Below are 15,987 nucleotides of genomic sequence, written 5' to 3'. Positions count from 1 at the left end.
CTTGGCTTCTGGCAGACCTGACCATGCACAGCAGCTCTGCCGTAACTGATGATGTTTAATCCAAACTTATTTACCTTGAAGTTTTTGTATTCTCTGATTGTCTTGGGTGTGAGCAAGTGCATGATGTTTCTGTGCCAAACTGGTCACGTCTCCATGACTGGAGGAAACAGTACCTCTGAGACTGCCTTGGCATAGCTGTGCAACTCTGACTTGCGTCCTGAAGTCTGTCTGAGCCCAGGGTGGTGGGGTTTTGCTAGGTCACTTTAAGAAGGCTTTATTATAGTTTGAGCACAGGAGAAAGGCTGTATGTATTTAATCCCTATTTGCTTTCTCACTGACTTTTTTTTTTGTTGTTTGTTAGGTTGAAACATCCATTATTCAAATGGGTGTGGGAGATTAAGATATTTGTTCGTTGGAAAGAGATGTCAGTCTTGGAGGAGAGCGTGTCTTGGTGTACTAAGTTGTAGACAGTTGAAGCTGAGAGGACTTGGAGAGCCAAACAGTATCTAGACACAAGAGATACTTGGTTTAGAATGGCTTTTCTTCTGCTTGGGCAATGAAGAATGGACTTGCTGATACTGCTTTTACTTCTGCTTTGTCTTTTGCTAGAAATACTAGTGGGAAATTTGCCTGAGGTGGGAGCATTGTCTGTTACAGAGCTGTAAAGGGATTTATTTATTTTTTTCTGAACTCATTGCTTTGCTTTGTAAGTGCCCGTAGGCCAGCTGAAAATAGCAGATAAACTCAGGTAGTTTTGTGTATGGTGGAACAAAGCAGTGCTGCTGTTGGGATGAGTTTCCCTTTTAAAGCATCGTTTATTTGGAGTTGGGAAGTGGCTTTGGAAAAGGCTTCAGGAACATTTCTTTAGTTCTCTGGATCTCATCTGTCCCAGCCCCACAGTGCTTGTCAGGAGCCTTTGACTTGGCCGAGGTAAGGAATAGAACAACCCAGAGTTAGGGAGGAGATGTCACTGCAGCTGTTGGTCTGGTACAAAACTCTTACTGGGGTGTCAGCTTTTTGCAGTTGACCTTGCATTACAATTACATTGTGCTGAGATGAGGCTGAGTTGCCCCAGGGCCTGGCCTTTCTCAGGACTTCAGGCTTGATGTCTGAACCCTGGTGTGGGGAGAAGTATATATGGACTTGGCTGTATGTGTGAGAAATGCCTGCTATGGCACAATCACAGCTGAGACGTGAGGCCAAAACTATGTGTTTGAGGTGGGTTTGTGGGGCTTTGGCTCCTGAAACAACCTTTTGCCTGACCATAGCAATTCTCCCAAGCCCTCAACTTGGTCTTCTCAGATCTTAATCCCACTCCCTTCGTCTTGGCCTCTGCAGTGAGATTCCTCCTCATCCCTCTGGTCTGTACTACTGTCCTCCCAGGCCTGTCGTGTTCCCTGGGGATAAACTTGGGGTAGTGGTTCCAGAGCTGCTAATCTGTTTGTAAGCAAAGGATGAGCCTGGGACAGGGGAAGAAAACTTTCCAAAGCAACTTGGATATACTTCTTATATTTCTAATGCAGTGCTCCAAGGCTTTTCAACTTTATTTTTATTTTATTTTTTGCCCCCTGTGTTTGGGTCACTTGAGGATGTGCCAGTTCTCATGTGGATGTAGAAATGGGTTTGTGAGCTCCATTTCTTTGCTCTCAGAAAAATACAATAAAGCCATAGACTTAAAAAGAGTGGGAGAGCAGCTCTTGGTAGGCTACCATTGAGATCACTTCTATGAAAATGTACAGATAACTTTAAGATTTCCATTTTAATACAGCTATATATAGAATGCCAGATCCCTCCTATCCAAATATTTGTGTCTGGAATTGCTCTCTTCCATTAGCAGTACTTGTTCTCATCCTCTCTTTGCTTGCTGGAGGATGATACTACCCTTTGGGGCAGTGCCTGTTGGACAGATGGGACTGTCCTGTTGTTTGATGGCTCTGTATGTCCTCTAGGTTTTACCTTGGCTCCTGTTAACTTTTCAGTTCCTTTCTCTTGTTCTGGGACTCTGCATTCAATGTGGTTACCTTGTTTAGCTTGCTGAATTTTCTACCCTACCTTTGCGCTCTCATGTGATCTTCCTGGACACTCTGGTCAGAACTGGAGAGGAACAGCTTGGCCTTTTGGAAAGTTCTTCTCTAGGGACTGTCCTGGGGATCATGGTTACCTCTTTCTGCAGATGTGGGAGACTGGTGGGGTAGAAGATGTAGCCCTTCTGTCTAGATGTCTGGTGTGAGTAGGGAGCAGTTCTCTTGTTAAAGGGTTTAGCTTGCTGGACAGCTGGACTGCAGGAGTAACGTGGAACCTTCCCAGCGCATTTTTCTGGTCCAAGAAACATTTAGCCTGTATATCAGGGGAGGGCTGTAGGTGATACTACCTTTCTCTTGACTGTGTCTTGATTACAGCACTCACGCGGGGTGTAGGGGAGTGAGGGTCACATCCTTCTGGTGTAAGCAGAACTCGTGCTGGGACAGGGATGTGCTTCAGTCTGGGTTGGAGCTCCACGTCAGTCCACCATGGACATATTTTCTTGTGGATGTTTTGGCAAACTTCTGACATGCTCTCACGAAAATTCAGCTTTGATTTTACTGCTTTCCAGGGAGAAGGGAATGAAATGCAAACAATAACTTGACAGATCTCTCTCATCTCTCCTGCTTGCTTGTGTCCTCTGTTAAGTGTCACTGGTCTCTTTTTTCCCTGCAGATTGTCTTCCGCCCTCCTTTGGACCTCTATGATGTCCTCATCCACTTGAACGCAAATCAGATTCCTCGACATCTGGAAAGGGTGGACCGGCCAGTGAAGTCATTTTCCCGGGGAGTGGTGAAGAACAGTGCTGGAGTGAGGATCCTCTTTCCTGTGGTGGATTATGACCCTGTACAGTGCTACCTCCAGGACCTGAGAGTAAGCATAGTCTTTTGGGAAGGTGCATGGGCTGTGTTTTGTGATTTATAGCGTTAGTTGCCTGCCATTGCAGGTGAGGCTAGATTACGGCAGACATTAGGAAGAAATTCTTTACACAGTGGTTGGTGAGGTGCTGCCACAGGCTGCACTGAGAAGCTGCGGATGCCCCATCCCTGGAGGTGTTCAGGACTGGGTTTGTTGAGGCTTTGAGAAACCTGGTCTAGTGGAAGGTTTCACTAGCCATGGTGACTTTAAGGTCCTTTCCAAATGATACCACTTCATGATTCTTTGTGTTCTGCGTGTGATGGCTATTCCTTATACACTCTGGAATTGGTTCTTCAGCAGAAAACCTGGTGAATGTACCACTGATTCCTTAGAAATATGCGCTGCTGCTATGAGAATTACCTCGGATGTAAGGCATCTGGAGCTTTTTTGAAGAATATGACATTTCAGTGCATAACTATCTTTTAAGCTATTTTTTTCCATTCAATTAATTGACTCTTCCTGGCTTCTTGCTCCAGCTGGAGTGCATTGCAAACAGAACTACCCACGTTTTCTGGGGTGATGTACAAAGCAGTTTCTGCCATAGATAACCATGGTATGGTAACAATAGGCCAACTGCTGTAAGGCAAATGGTTACATGAACGGGGCGAATAGAGGGTGGATACTGGTCACAGGTTGGTTTATCCAGGCCTCGTGATGTGTGTGATGGCAGAGGAAGTTGGTGAAAGGAGTAAACTGAAAACACCTCTGTCCAAAAGTCATCAACCCAGCGCTTTTCCACCACATGGCCATGACAGATGTGCAAGATGCTGAGTGACAGTGGTGTTCACCAAGCCAGTGCTCTGGAGATGTGCAGCCTATGACTTTTTGGCACTTCCTTTCCTTGCTTGCAGTAGCTGTGTGTCGACAGGTGAGGCTATGATGCCCTGTTTTCAAAAGTTGTCTAGACTTTCAACTGCTGTTGTCTCCTACAACAGTGTTGTGAGTGTTGTAAGCAGTATTAGAACACAAGAACCAGAAGCCATCTCTGGCAGGAAGGTGCTGCAAAGGTCTCCTGTCCTGTTTCCCACTGAGAGCAGATTGAGCTTTGACATTAGAGAAGCCTGGTCCTGTTGAGTGCTGATTATCTCCAGGTCTGGAAATTTCCCACTCCCATGAGCCTTTGTTCCAATATCTAGCCACCAGTATTCTGAAAAATTTGTTTCTTAGTATCTAATTAGGATTTCCGTTGTTGCAGTGCACACTGCTTCCTGAAATCCATCACGGCAACTGGGCTGTACTCTTCTGGGGGTGGCTTTTTGCATGGCAAAACTTGTCTTGCAAGGTCTGTCAGCTCTGTGGACTTGAGCTGTGCTCTTTCAGCTCCTGGCAGGTCTGAGGGCTTACAGGGGTTCCTGCCCCTCTCCCACCTAACATTCTAGGAGGGCTTTGTCTGCCTTCCCATGTGCTTTGCTTGCCTGAAGATTCTGTATCAGTTTCTCTCCAAGCTCATGTCAGGGCAAGAGGTGTGCTCAGAAAAGAAAACAGATTTTGGGTAGTGTTCTAATTTTTCTGGGCTTGCAGGGTTCAGCATTTGCTAGTCCCCAGGCTGCCTAATGCTGCACAGCCACTGCATGTTTCACTGCTGCTGCTACCAGGCTTGACGGTGGCAGCAGGTGCAAAAAGAGATGGCAGGAGGGACTTACAGGTCCAAAGAGGGAACTGCAGAGCTGCTTCACTTCCTATTGAAGTTGGAAAATGCTGAGGCCTTCTCATGCAACCTCCCTCTTCATCTTAAATAGCTTAGGAGGTGGCCAGAGAAAATTGGAAAGGATTTCTTTGTAGGTTTCCTCTTCCTCACTCTGGGCACAGCCTCGTTACCACCCAAGCTGTCTGCTAACCACACTGTGTACTGATTTCTGCCCTGTCCATGTAAGTATGTTTTGGCTTCACTAGAAGTGTCAGACACAACAATGTGCATGCTCGGTCACCCACAGCAGATTGAGGCTGTGTGGGAGGAGGGAAAAGACAGGAATGTAATCAAGGTATCTTTAAGTTGAGGAGAGCATCATAATTGTCCCTTAACGTCCCTGCAAGTGGCACTGCTTGATGTGGAATGATGTGGAGGAGAGAGAACAGCAGGTGTCCAATGCTGGGTAGGAGGTCTCCTGCCTGCAAGAAAGAAGGTAGTTGGGAAGCTCAGATTGCAGAGACCATTGAGGGATTTCTTGGTGCCCAGGATATACAAGAAGAGGAAGAAATGTTTTGTACAGCACTTCTGAAATGGAGCAGTAAGTCCAGTGATTGGGCACTGTTTGTTATTTTGCTCTCTACTGATGTCTGGATCTGAGGAGTATTAGGCCAGGTTCTTTTGTTCTCCAGATGATTAGTTTCCCCTGCTACCATGAAACTTGGACAAGGAGGCATGAATCTGGGTAGGAAGTGAAGTTTCTTAAGCCTGAAATATGTCTCCATCCCACACTTGAAGGATTAGAGCTGAGTGGAGTCTTTCAGCAGCTGCCAAGGTGCACAGGGCCAGAGCTACTGTGTCTTCGGAGAGGTCAGGGCTAAGTGACTTTTATGGAAACCTGGCAAGAGGTTGACTTCTTACTTGAAGAGGAATTGGAAACTACTGGAAAAGCTGATGGGGAAAGCAGGCTCCTTGAGGAGGTTTTTAATAGGCTTGCAGCAAATCTGGCTTTACAAGGAAACTTTTGTCAGGAAACTCATCAGGACGTGTTACAGTGCAAGTACTCTTCTGTGCTTCTAGTCAATCTGGTGTCTTCAAGGAGGTGTCAGCGATGGCTCCAGAAAGTGAAAAGTGCAGAAGAAACTTCCTTGGAAAGCAGTTCTAATTATCCTGTTAAAAACAAAACAAAACAAACCTACCTAGTTGATCCAGTCAAATATGGCATCCAAACAGTGAGTTTTTACTGCCTTTTGTTACCTATACAGGTAATAACAGACTTGGAGTAGGATTTGATTTTTATTACAAATTATAGCTGGCCCTAAGATGCTAGCATCCCAGTGAAAAAACATGGATAAAAGCCATGGTTATCTTGCATCACTGGAAGAAGCATTGCATTTCCAAAGAGGAGCATGCATCTCTTGTTCTTTAGCTTGAGAGTGTTCTGAAGGAACAGTGCAGGAATTTGTCACTGATTTCCCAGAAGACCAAGCTGTGTTTCCCTGTGGCCATTTTAATGGAAGTATCCTGCAATACCAGTTCACTTTGCTCCTGTAGTGTCCAGGTCAGCAGCAGGCAGAACTGATCAGGCTGATGAATATCTCTGTCTGGGCAAACTGGTATTTTTTCTGGAAAAATCAAAGGTAACAGCTGCACATGAAGGAGTTGCTCTTGGGCACCTTTGCTCTCAGATTACTCAGCCGTGCTTACCTGTGTCAGAGTGCTCCAAAAGCTGATTTTGCGCTGTGCAGACACCCAAGAAGCAGCTGATGGGGAGCTGTTGGTAGACACTAATGTATCAGAAATCATCCAGCCCCATGTCTCGGGGTCCTAATATTGCTCAGAGGCAAGGCCTTTGTCAAAGCTTTGTGTTTTTTCTTGTGTTTTTCCTCCCCTGTTTTTTACTGCTCTAAACAGTGTTGAGCTCCTCCTTGGCCTGGAGGCTGGGAGCCCTGGGGCTGATGTGAATGCAGCAAGATGAAGATGCTGGGAAGGGTTGTGAGAGCAGCTCAGTGACAGCAGTGAATCCTTACAAGGGACTTTGGATGAGAAAGCATTTGGACACAAAAGTGACTGGCTTTGACTCAGAGTAATTTGCTTTGCCTTAATAGCATAAACCACAGAATTGAGCAACGGGGTTTAGTAGTGCCTGACAGTGTAGCTGTAGTGGTTTTATAACAACAAAGGGAGATATTTGCTATGCAGCAATTCTGTGGGATTGTGTTCTCTTTTATGAGTGGAAAAGAAACATCTGTCCTTTTCAGAGTGCCACGTGAAAAGGTTTTTAAATGCCTGGACATGTTAAGCTGAAAGGGACAAGGAGCAGGCAGCGTCCTTTCTCCAGTAACCAGGAGACCCATGTCTGCCACCTCTGTTTGCACACCACGGGTGCCCTGTTTTTCTCAAATCAAAGGGGCAGGCTAAGGAGGAGTGCTCTGGAGCTGGAGGATTGCTGCATGCCTTTCCTAAGCAGTCTTAAGAGGAAGAAATAAAAGGAGGGGGAGGTGTTAAACCCTGACTGCTTTAATTTGTCCTTCTTCAAGGAGATGTGCTACAGGAGCTGGTCTGATCAAGTTGCACTCATGCCTGAGAGACTGAGTAAAGATGAAAGGCCGGTCATGGCATTCAGGCAGCGAATGCTTAAATTCCAAGACACATATAATGGAAAAGGTGATCTGTTCTGGGAGTTGGTCCAGGTGAGGCGGCTTTGCAGACATGCTTTTGAAGGAAAGCAGGTGTTAAACATCCCACAAAGAGGGCTTCCCTGGAACTTTGACCCATAACCAGACTCCCCAGTGCCTGCAGTCCTGAGAGCTTTGGTGATCAAACACCTGGTCAGATCCTGACAGGGATTCTCCAGCAAAACAAGTAAGTTTTTAAGCAACTCAGCCAAGGTTCCCCCCATTGTGACTGTGGGTTTGTGTCATGGCTGCTGTCAAGTTGCAGAACTGTGAACTGTCTCTGTATCTGCTGAGTTTGCTGGGGATGTATAGCATAGGAACGATCAGTCAGCACAGCTCTTGCTCAAGGGTGGCTTGGATGTCCTCTGTTCTTCAAGAGAAAATCTTTCTGCCTGTGGATGCAGTTACATGTCTGTCTGCATGCTTTCAGGAGCTCACAAAGCCCAAAGACTCTTACTGTCTCACAAAGATCCTGAGCTGTTCTGTCATCAAGGGGAAAGCTGGATGAAGCTGCCTGAGCCCTGTCAGTCTCTGTACCTGCAATGGCTGTTAAAGGAATTGTTTTTTCTCTTTTTACCAGGTCACTGGTCTTACAAGATCAGTGGAAAATGAAGCGCTCTTTCATTGAGATTTAGCTTTCTCTGGCTGCACCTGCCTGTCAAAGAGCTCATGGCAAAAAAGCTGCCCGTCTTGTACAGAGACTTTTTCTGCATGGATGAGCAGGAGTATATTTCCTGCTTTACAGTAAACATCCTTTCCTCTAAGGCAATGTTTTGCACTTCTTACATCTTCAGACAAGACCTGTTTGGAAGAATTACAGTCCTTTCCTTTATTCCTCCCACAGTGTAGGAATGTGTATCTTGCTAGTGCTTGTTAGGAATGAATTAATAATGTTAGAAGTTCTGCGTTGCATACAGTGTAGAAGCTGTGGTTATGGGATGTAGCTGGAACTGGTGAAATTGTTTCAGGTCAGACTGCTCCCTTGCTGTTTTGACTGACAAGCATGACTCTTCCCATTGTGTCTTTCAGAAGAGGCAAAGGCAAAATTAAAAAGCTCTGTTGGCTTTTATGGCATGGAGTAAATCTTTGTGTTTGAATGTCTGCCCTCAAAGGGGCAGAGATGGCAGGAAATTCTCTGTTCCTACAGCTGCAAAGCAGCTATCTGACCCTTGCCACAGTGCCTACAGTCAGGAGTGTGTGCACATGAGTATGTAGGTGTGTACTGAAGCATCTCCTCCCTCTGCTGCTTGGGTGAGATCAGGAGGTAGTTCTGCTTGCATTTCTGTTTTGGTAATGCTTTACTTCATCCCTTGGAAAAAACTGAAGACTTCTGTCTCGTGAATCATTGGACAAGGTGTATTTACTGATGGAACCAGGAGATCATAGGTGTAGGATTGCTCTTCTCTTCTTTTTTTACTTCTTTTTCTTGGTAGTGGTTTATTTTCCCCTCCTTTCTTACCATACTAGTTTTCCATTAAAATAAATTCTTAGTAGTAGGATTCTTATGTGGCTCTGGTGAGCCAGTAGGAGGTAGAACAATTTGGATGGGCTGAATAAACCAAGAAGAGCTTGTGTTAACAACATGTGTGGTTGTTTGCTGGAAGTAAGTAACTTTTAATAGTTTTATACTGTCAGGTGTCTGATTGAGAGCACTTAAAATGTCCTAAGCACTGAGCAAATGTTGATGAATGTGTTTGCTTTTAGAACTGTCTTGCACCAACAAGAACTGCCAGACCCACTTCTGAGGTCTCCCCAGATAGTTCCTGTTTCTGTAATAGATGTGGAGCAATGAGAGCCCAGTTTCCAGGTCTTAAGTAGGAATGGTGAAAAAATGAGTGGATAAATGATTAGCTGGAAAAAAACCCCACTCACCTATAAACAACAGTAATGTAGTTGCTTAACTAGTGTAAGTTCTTAACTCATTGTAAAATCCACGCTTCAGCCTGAAAGGCTGAATTCAGTAATCCCATTTTAGGTGGGGGTACTGGTTCACTCACCACCTTTCTTTGTCTCTTCCACTGAGTCCTTCCACTCAGGTAGCTCCCTGCAGACTGTGGGGAGTGTAATCTTTTAGGCACTGCTTGCCTTTTCCCTGATGGTGAAGCTTCTTACCTATGCAAGCAGGAAACTGGCTGTAGGGTTTGATGGTAGGGATCTTTCTGAGCAGGGCCATTAAAACTAAACTGTGACCAAAGTTAGAGCAGCTTGAGAAGGAGCCATGGGTTTAGATGTGTTCCCTACCATTTTCTAGTTGTTGATTTTTTGGTTTTTATTTTTTTTGTAAACTTTCCCTTGGGAAAGGAAGCAGAAGCAAGCCCAGTGGCACATGGGAAATTGAAAAGGAGCAAACTCTTTGCTTTTATTCCTCAAGCCTCTGAACAAACAGAAATGTGTTGACTAACACACGAGATCTTAATGCTGCAGTTTTCCAAGAGCTGAATTGCATCTCTGCAGTTTGGTGAAGCTGGCCTGACAGTACTGGGAGCAGCAAAAGTACAGGAGCTTGGTTTTTGCTGGGGTTTTGAACTGGGTACTGTTGTTCTATTGTCTGTCCTCTGCTCCCTCCTGCTTATATAAAAGGTGCTGAGCATCAGGCTGAGCAATGGTTTTACTGGGAAATGAGCTGAGCCTGGGAGGGTTCCCTTCCTGCAAATGCTCCTGGCTTCTGTCCAGCAAGATATGCTTGTAAAAATATCTTTCTCGCAGGGAGCAGCGTGTGGCACTTGAGACCTCACATGCTAGATTAATGGGTCTGCTTCAGGTTCTCACATGCTCTGGTCCTTTGATGAGGAAACCAGCATGATGGCAGTCAGCGTGCTCAGTGATTTGCCCATTGCTGTGCTTTCCTTCCTTCTTGCCATTTGCTTTTTGCCATAACTAGGAGTTTGCTAGCTGGGAAAGGAGTTTTCAGACTGGTCTGTGAGCATTGCCCACTAGTCTCAGGTGAGAAACACCAGGGCAAGTTTGCCTCATTGTCAATGTATTTATGGACAGTGGTTTTTCAAGCTGGTTTGGTCAGTTAATGGTCTGACCAGCCTTGATGGAGTGGGATGAGCTGGCAGCTCTCTAGACCATCCCAGCCTGCTGACCTAATCATGTTGCCCTCTTTGTGCTACTTCCAGTCCAAACTCATAGATCTATCTATGAAGGTTGCAGACAACACTGCACCTCTCTGCTTATTGGCTCCTTACACATAAAATGCCACCCCACCCCTTGGGATCAGTGGTAATACCAACTCAATCCACCTTTTTTTCTCTTACTGCCATTCTGCCATGTCCATGAAAGGTGCCTACCAAATGTGCTGTTATTGTTTTTTTTTTTTTTCCAAGCACATCTGTATGTAAATATCAATATACAGTGATGCCAGGAAAGATTATTTGTAAGGGCATGACAGCAATGTAGCTGGGGAAGCTAAAGGGATGCAGTTGCTATGATCCTGTTGCTCACCAGAAAAAGAGGTTCAGCACAGCAAAGTGCAAGGTTTTGCACTTGTGCTGGAGGAATCCCAGGCATATGTACAGACTTGAAGGAGCAGTCCTTGAGAGTAGCCCCACAGAGAAGGACCTGGGGGTCCTGATGGATGAAAAACTCAACATGACCCAGCAGTGTGCTCTTGCAGCTCAGAAAGCAAATGCGATCCTGGGCTCAATCAGAAGAGGGGTGGCCAGCAGGGACAGGGAGGTGATTGTCCCTCTCTACTCTGCCCTTATGAGGCCCCATATGGAGTACTGTGTCCAGGTATGGAGCCCCCAGTACAAGAAAGACAGGGAGCTGTTGGAGAGGGTCCAGAGGAGGGCCACTAAGATGATTAGAGGGCTGGAGCACCTCTCCTATGAAGAGAAGCTGAGGGAGCTGGGCTTGTTCAGCCTGGAGAAAAGAAGGCTGTGGGGTGACCTTATTGCAGCCTTTCAGTACCTCAAGGGAGCCTATAAACAGGAGGGGAGTCAACTCTTTAAAATGGTAGATAACAGTAGGATAAGGGGAAATGGTTTAAGTTGAAGGAGGGAAGATTTAGGTTGGATATCGGGGGAAGTTCTTTACTATGAGAATGGTAAGGTGCTGGAACAGGCTGCCCAGAGAGGTTGTGAATGCCCCATCCCTGGAGATGTTCAAGGCCAGGTTGGATGGGGCCCTGGGCAGCCTGTTCTAGTATTAAATGTGAGTGGTGGCCATGCCTGTGGCAGGGGGGCTGAAGATTCATGATTCTTGAGGTCCCTTCCAACCCGGGTTATTCTGTGTGATTCTGTGTGGAAGAGTTAAAGAGAGCAGATGGGCTGCATTTCTTGTAGTTAGGTTGCTCCAAAACTAGCTAGGCCACATGCAGAAACTTACCATGTGCTGATGCTGGAGGCCATCTTTGCTCAGCCCAGTTAGCGTTAGCCATAGTCTGATGTTAATCTCCACTGAGATTAACAGGTAGCAGGAAGCAGCTTCTTGGCTGTTTTGGACAGCTGTGCTTGGGATGTATAACTATAGGTATGAGCATGTTGAGTGCTGAGGTGTTGGGCAAGCCTTTTGAATTTGAAGTTGCTTGCACATGGTTTTGTTTAATTCTGCTGTAATGCTCATCCTCTGCCTCTTTGCAGTGCTGGAATTCCAGCCTGTGTGGGCTAGAGGGAAACAAGGCTGTGGGTTTTGGTCATCTCTTTTTACAAGCTCTCTTTCTGAGCTCCCCTGCTGAGCACCATTGTAATAGGTTACTCACTGACACAGCTGCTAAAACACAGGGGCAAGGAGAGCAGGTTCCTGTAGTGCCTCCATTGGGCGTTTATTGTATTTGAATCATAGAATCATTATGGCTGGAAAAGACCTATAAGATCATCTAGTCCAAGCATCTACCTACCACTAATATTACCTACTAAATCATGTCTGTAAGTATTACATCTGCCTTTTCTTTAAATGCCTCCAGGGGCAGTGACTCCACTACTCCCCTGGACAACCTGTTCCAATGCCTAGCCACTCTTCCTGAGAAGAAATTATATCTAATATACAGTCTGAACCTCCTCTGGTGCAACTTGAGGCTGTTCTGTCTTGTCCTATTGCTAGTTATTTGGGAGATCCCCCACCGTGTCACATTTTCAGCTCTTGGGGCTCTGAATTACTTCAGGTTTCTGCTGTTAAATATTGTTTGGGATGCTAGGTGTTGACAGCACATGTGAGATTTGTCCTGCAGAAGAAGGATCTTTGATACTTTGGTTACACAGATTGCAGAACTCTAGATTTTGCCCTTCAGTGATTGATCCTTGGTTTGTCTGGGGCTTATCTTTGCTACCTTCTAGTGAAATTACTGTGTGTGACTAGCTTGCTTTCTGGACAGGACCTGCGCAGTACCATCTGATGTACTGCGATGTCTTGGACACAGCAATTGGACCTCTGGACTGGAAGGCTTGATAATGCCAAATCCAGCTGATAAGGTGGCAGTGATGAAGAATGTGTTGCTGCCAAAGGGATCCAACTTTCTAGATTTGGTTCCATTTTCTAAGTGTTCTTGCAGACCTATGGGAGGTGGTGGCTCTCAGGGATAGCAAGAGGTAGTCATCAGTCAGATCCTCATGCAAAACTTGGAGGCTCTGAACATCAAGACAGAGGGAATAGAGGCAGCAGGAGGCATTCACAATTTGTCTTTATGTTGTTTTCCTTCTTGTTAATCCACTGGAAATGTTGTCTGCTTGGTTCTGGCTCATGCAGAGGTACTGTGGGCTATCTGACACAACCTCTTTGTTTTCATCCCAGGAAGCCTTCAGTGATCTTGCCTTATTCTTCTATGACAAGCATGGTGGGGAAGTGATTGCAGTTTTGTGGAAACCGTCAAGCTTTCAGCCTCAGCCTTTTAAGGTAAGTTTTTGATCCTGCTACAGGCATATCACCTTCATACCCTGAAAGCTTGAAGGGCTTTTTCTTGTAATTGCTGTCTAATTCTCATCAGTCCCAAAGCCCTTTGAGAAACAGAACAAATACTTCTGTCCCTGTTTTTGGAAGGGTGAAATCAGGGCAGGGATGTGGCCAGGCCACAGCTTCCCCACAGTCATCAACAGAGTCAAGAGGGGAACTTGCTTGTCCATGGACAAACCCTAGTACCGTGATCACTATGTTGAAACACAGCTCACTGGCCCAAGTGCTCTTCTCTGGTCCCCTTCTGGGAGATGGGCAATGCATTGTTTGCTAAAGATGTTTGCTGTGTGAAGCAGGCTGTCCCGTTCTCATGGTTCTGGGTGTCTCTTAGTAGAAATATCTGGTCTGCAAGAGGTTAAGGCATCAATTCCAGCTTTGAAGTGCTCTAGTCCTGTAAATCTATGGAGATACATTCCATCCATGATGTGTGGGTTGATGATCTCTAGAGGGTAATTAAACTAGGTGTGAGACATGCTGAAGTGATTCATGGTGCTTTCTATGAAGGAAAGACGCAAAGAAACAAACTAGTGACTCACAGAATGGAGTTGGCAGCCCAGGTTCTTCTGCTGTTAGTCTCTGGGTGATTTATCTCCCCTCTTCATGGCTAGGGGGCATTGGCCATTCAGCCTAGCTGGAGTTGTGAAACCTGGTTGTTCATGGTGGTGAAATAAGAGGAGATGCTGGCATCTGTGTTGAGTATAGCTTGATTAGACCTGAAGTGTGTTGTTTCTTTTTTCCCTTCTTCCTCATCCTAGTGGAGCTAGCGATCTCCTTGAACTCAAGGTCTTGACATCCAGCTACAGAGCAGAGCACGGCCAGCTCTTAATCCTTGGTCATGTTATGGTGCCTGGCCTTTGGCGTTCTCCATCTGTTCTGTTTACACAGACTTCTTTATGTGCCTGTGTACTCTCTTCCCATCTTCATCATGCTCTGGCAGTTGTTTCTCTTCTTCCCTTGCAGTCTTAGGGCTGCAGCTCCGAGGGCACCTCATTACATCCAACACTGAGCAATAATGGTGGCAAGAAGTGGTATAGTGGTGTGAGGGGGGTTGGATGTAACAAGGCAGAAGAGCAATTTATGTCTGTTATTTTGGGCTTGTAAAGGTTGTGAAGCAGCTCTGAACTGGTGTTGCCATTTGTATAACGTTTATTTATGCCTTGCAGGTCGCCAATATGAAAGGACGAACAGTGACAACTCTGAACAATGAGCTGGTTTGTGTTCCCAACATAGAGGCAATTCTGGAGGACTTTGAGGTTTTGGGAGAAGGCCTGGTCAAAAGAGTAGAAGCTCGTACAGAGAAATGGACTGTCTGAGACCACTAAGAAGCATGAGAAGGACCTGTCCTGAAGCAGATTTCGTTCACTCTGGAACCATTTGATTTTATAAGTCAGTCCCAGGAAAGGCTTTTAGCTTTTTAGATCCCAGAACTGTGTATCTGGCTGTATTTATCTTAGTATGCCTTGTCCAGAAAAGTGATGGGACCTTTATTGTTTTTAAGAATGCAATTATCTTTTTATTTTGAAGAAAATATAAAGATGGAATACGTTTTTGAAAGCGTTCCTTTTCATCATAGGAAACAGACTGTGTTGATAAAGAAAACATCAAGGCCTGAAAATTCTGGCTTGAGTGTGCAATAGGAAGGCAGCTTCCTAAATCATAGCATCTTCTGTTACTTGAATAGCTAGCAAATCTAAAGAAGCCGACACTGAAAACTAAGCAGATTATTCCCTTCTACTCAGCTCTGATGACACACAACTGGAATGCTGTGTCCAGCACTGGGCACCCCAGTAAAAGGGAGATGAAAATGCTGTTGTAGGTCCAGAGAAGGGCAGTGAAGATAATAAGGGAGTTGAAGTATCGGTTATCCAAGGTAGCTGCATGAAGTGGGACTGCCCAGCCTGGAGAATAGAGCTCAGGGGTATCTTACCAATATCTATGAATATCTGATGAGGGAGGAAAGCAGGTGGAGCCCTGAGCAGCAGGGGGTGTTGGACTAGATGATGTCCAGAGGTGCCTTCTAAGCTCTTGGCTTATGTGGACTTCTTATGGGGAAAGAGAAAAAAGAGTGAACTAGTCCTATTTGCCTCTTCTGATTTAGGTAGCACACGCAGTGAACAGAGAAGTGCAATCACACATATCACTTCACATGTATGAATCAAATGTAGGGTAAAGGAAACTGACTTGGTGATAGCAGATATTGCTGAAAGCAAAAATAGATCAAACTTGGGAAGCCAAGTGGATGTTTATGTAGTCTGATAACTGTAGAGAGTTGTTGCTTGATAAAAAAGCATTTGGGTTGGATGCTAAATCTGTTGTTTCATAGAATCATAGAATGGCCTGGGTTGAAAAGGACCACAGTGATCATGGAGTTTCAACCCCCCTGCTATGTGCAGGATCGCCAACCACCAGACCAGGCTGCCCAGAGCCACATCCAGCCTGGCCTTGAGTGCCTCCAGGGATGGGGCATCCACAGCCTCCTTGGGCAACCTGTTCCAGTGCATCACCACCCTCTGTGTGGAAAAACTTTCTCCTAATATCTAACCTAAACCTCTCCTGTCTCAGTTTAACACCATTCCCCCTTGTACTACCACTATCCACCCGCATAAACAACCATTCCCCCTCCTGTTTATACGCTCCCTTCAAGTATTGGAAAGCTGCAGTGAGTTCTCCCTGAAGCTTTCTCTTCTCCATGCTAAATAAGCCCAGCTCCCTCAAGCTTTCATCATAGGAGAGGTGCTCCAGCCCTCTGATCATCTTAGTGGCCCTCCTTTGGACCTGCTCCAAGAGCTCCACATTGTTCCTGTACTGGGGGCCCCAGGCCTGGATGCAGTACTCCAGATGGGGCCTCAG

At 45.7% G+C, this 15,987-nt stretch overlaps 1 protein-coding gene across 1 annotated transcript in view; it reads left to right on the top strand.

Annotated features, from left to right (window-relative positions):
- NOL6 (nucleolar protein 6) overlaps positions 1 to 14,691 on the top strand; it is a 33,341-nt gene extending 18,650 nt beyond the window's left edge. Inside the window, exons 24-26 of the mRNA XM_004937086.5 lie at positions 2,698 to 2,895; positions 12,979 to 13,080; positions 14,301 to 14,691. Coding sequence (XP_004937143.2) covers positions 2,698 to 2,895; positions 12,979 to 13,080; positions 14,301 to 14,450 — 450 coding nt within the window. The 3' untranslated portion in view covers positions 14,451 to 14,691. The remainder of the gene's footprint in view (positions 1 to 2,697; positions 2,896 to 12,978; positions 13,081 to 14,300) is intronic.
- The last annotated feature ends 1,296 nt before the right edge of the window (positions 14,692 to 15,987 follow it).

The sequence above is a fragment of the Gallus gallus genome, chromosome Z, assembly GCF_016699485.2.
Source record: "Gallus gallus isolate bGalGal1 chromosome Z, bGalGal1.mat.broiler.GRCg7b, whole genome shotgun sequence".
Classification (NCBI taxonomy): Eukaryota; Metazoa; Chordata; class Aves; order Galliformes; family Phasianidae; genus Gallus; species Gallus gallus.
Note: the sequence above shows the minus strand (reverse complement) of the source record. Positions and strands in the feature narration are given on the sequence as shown.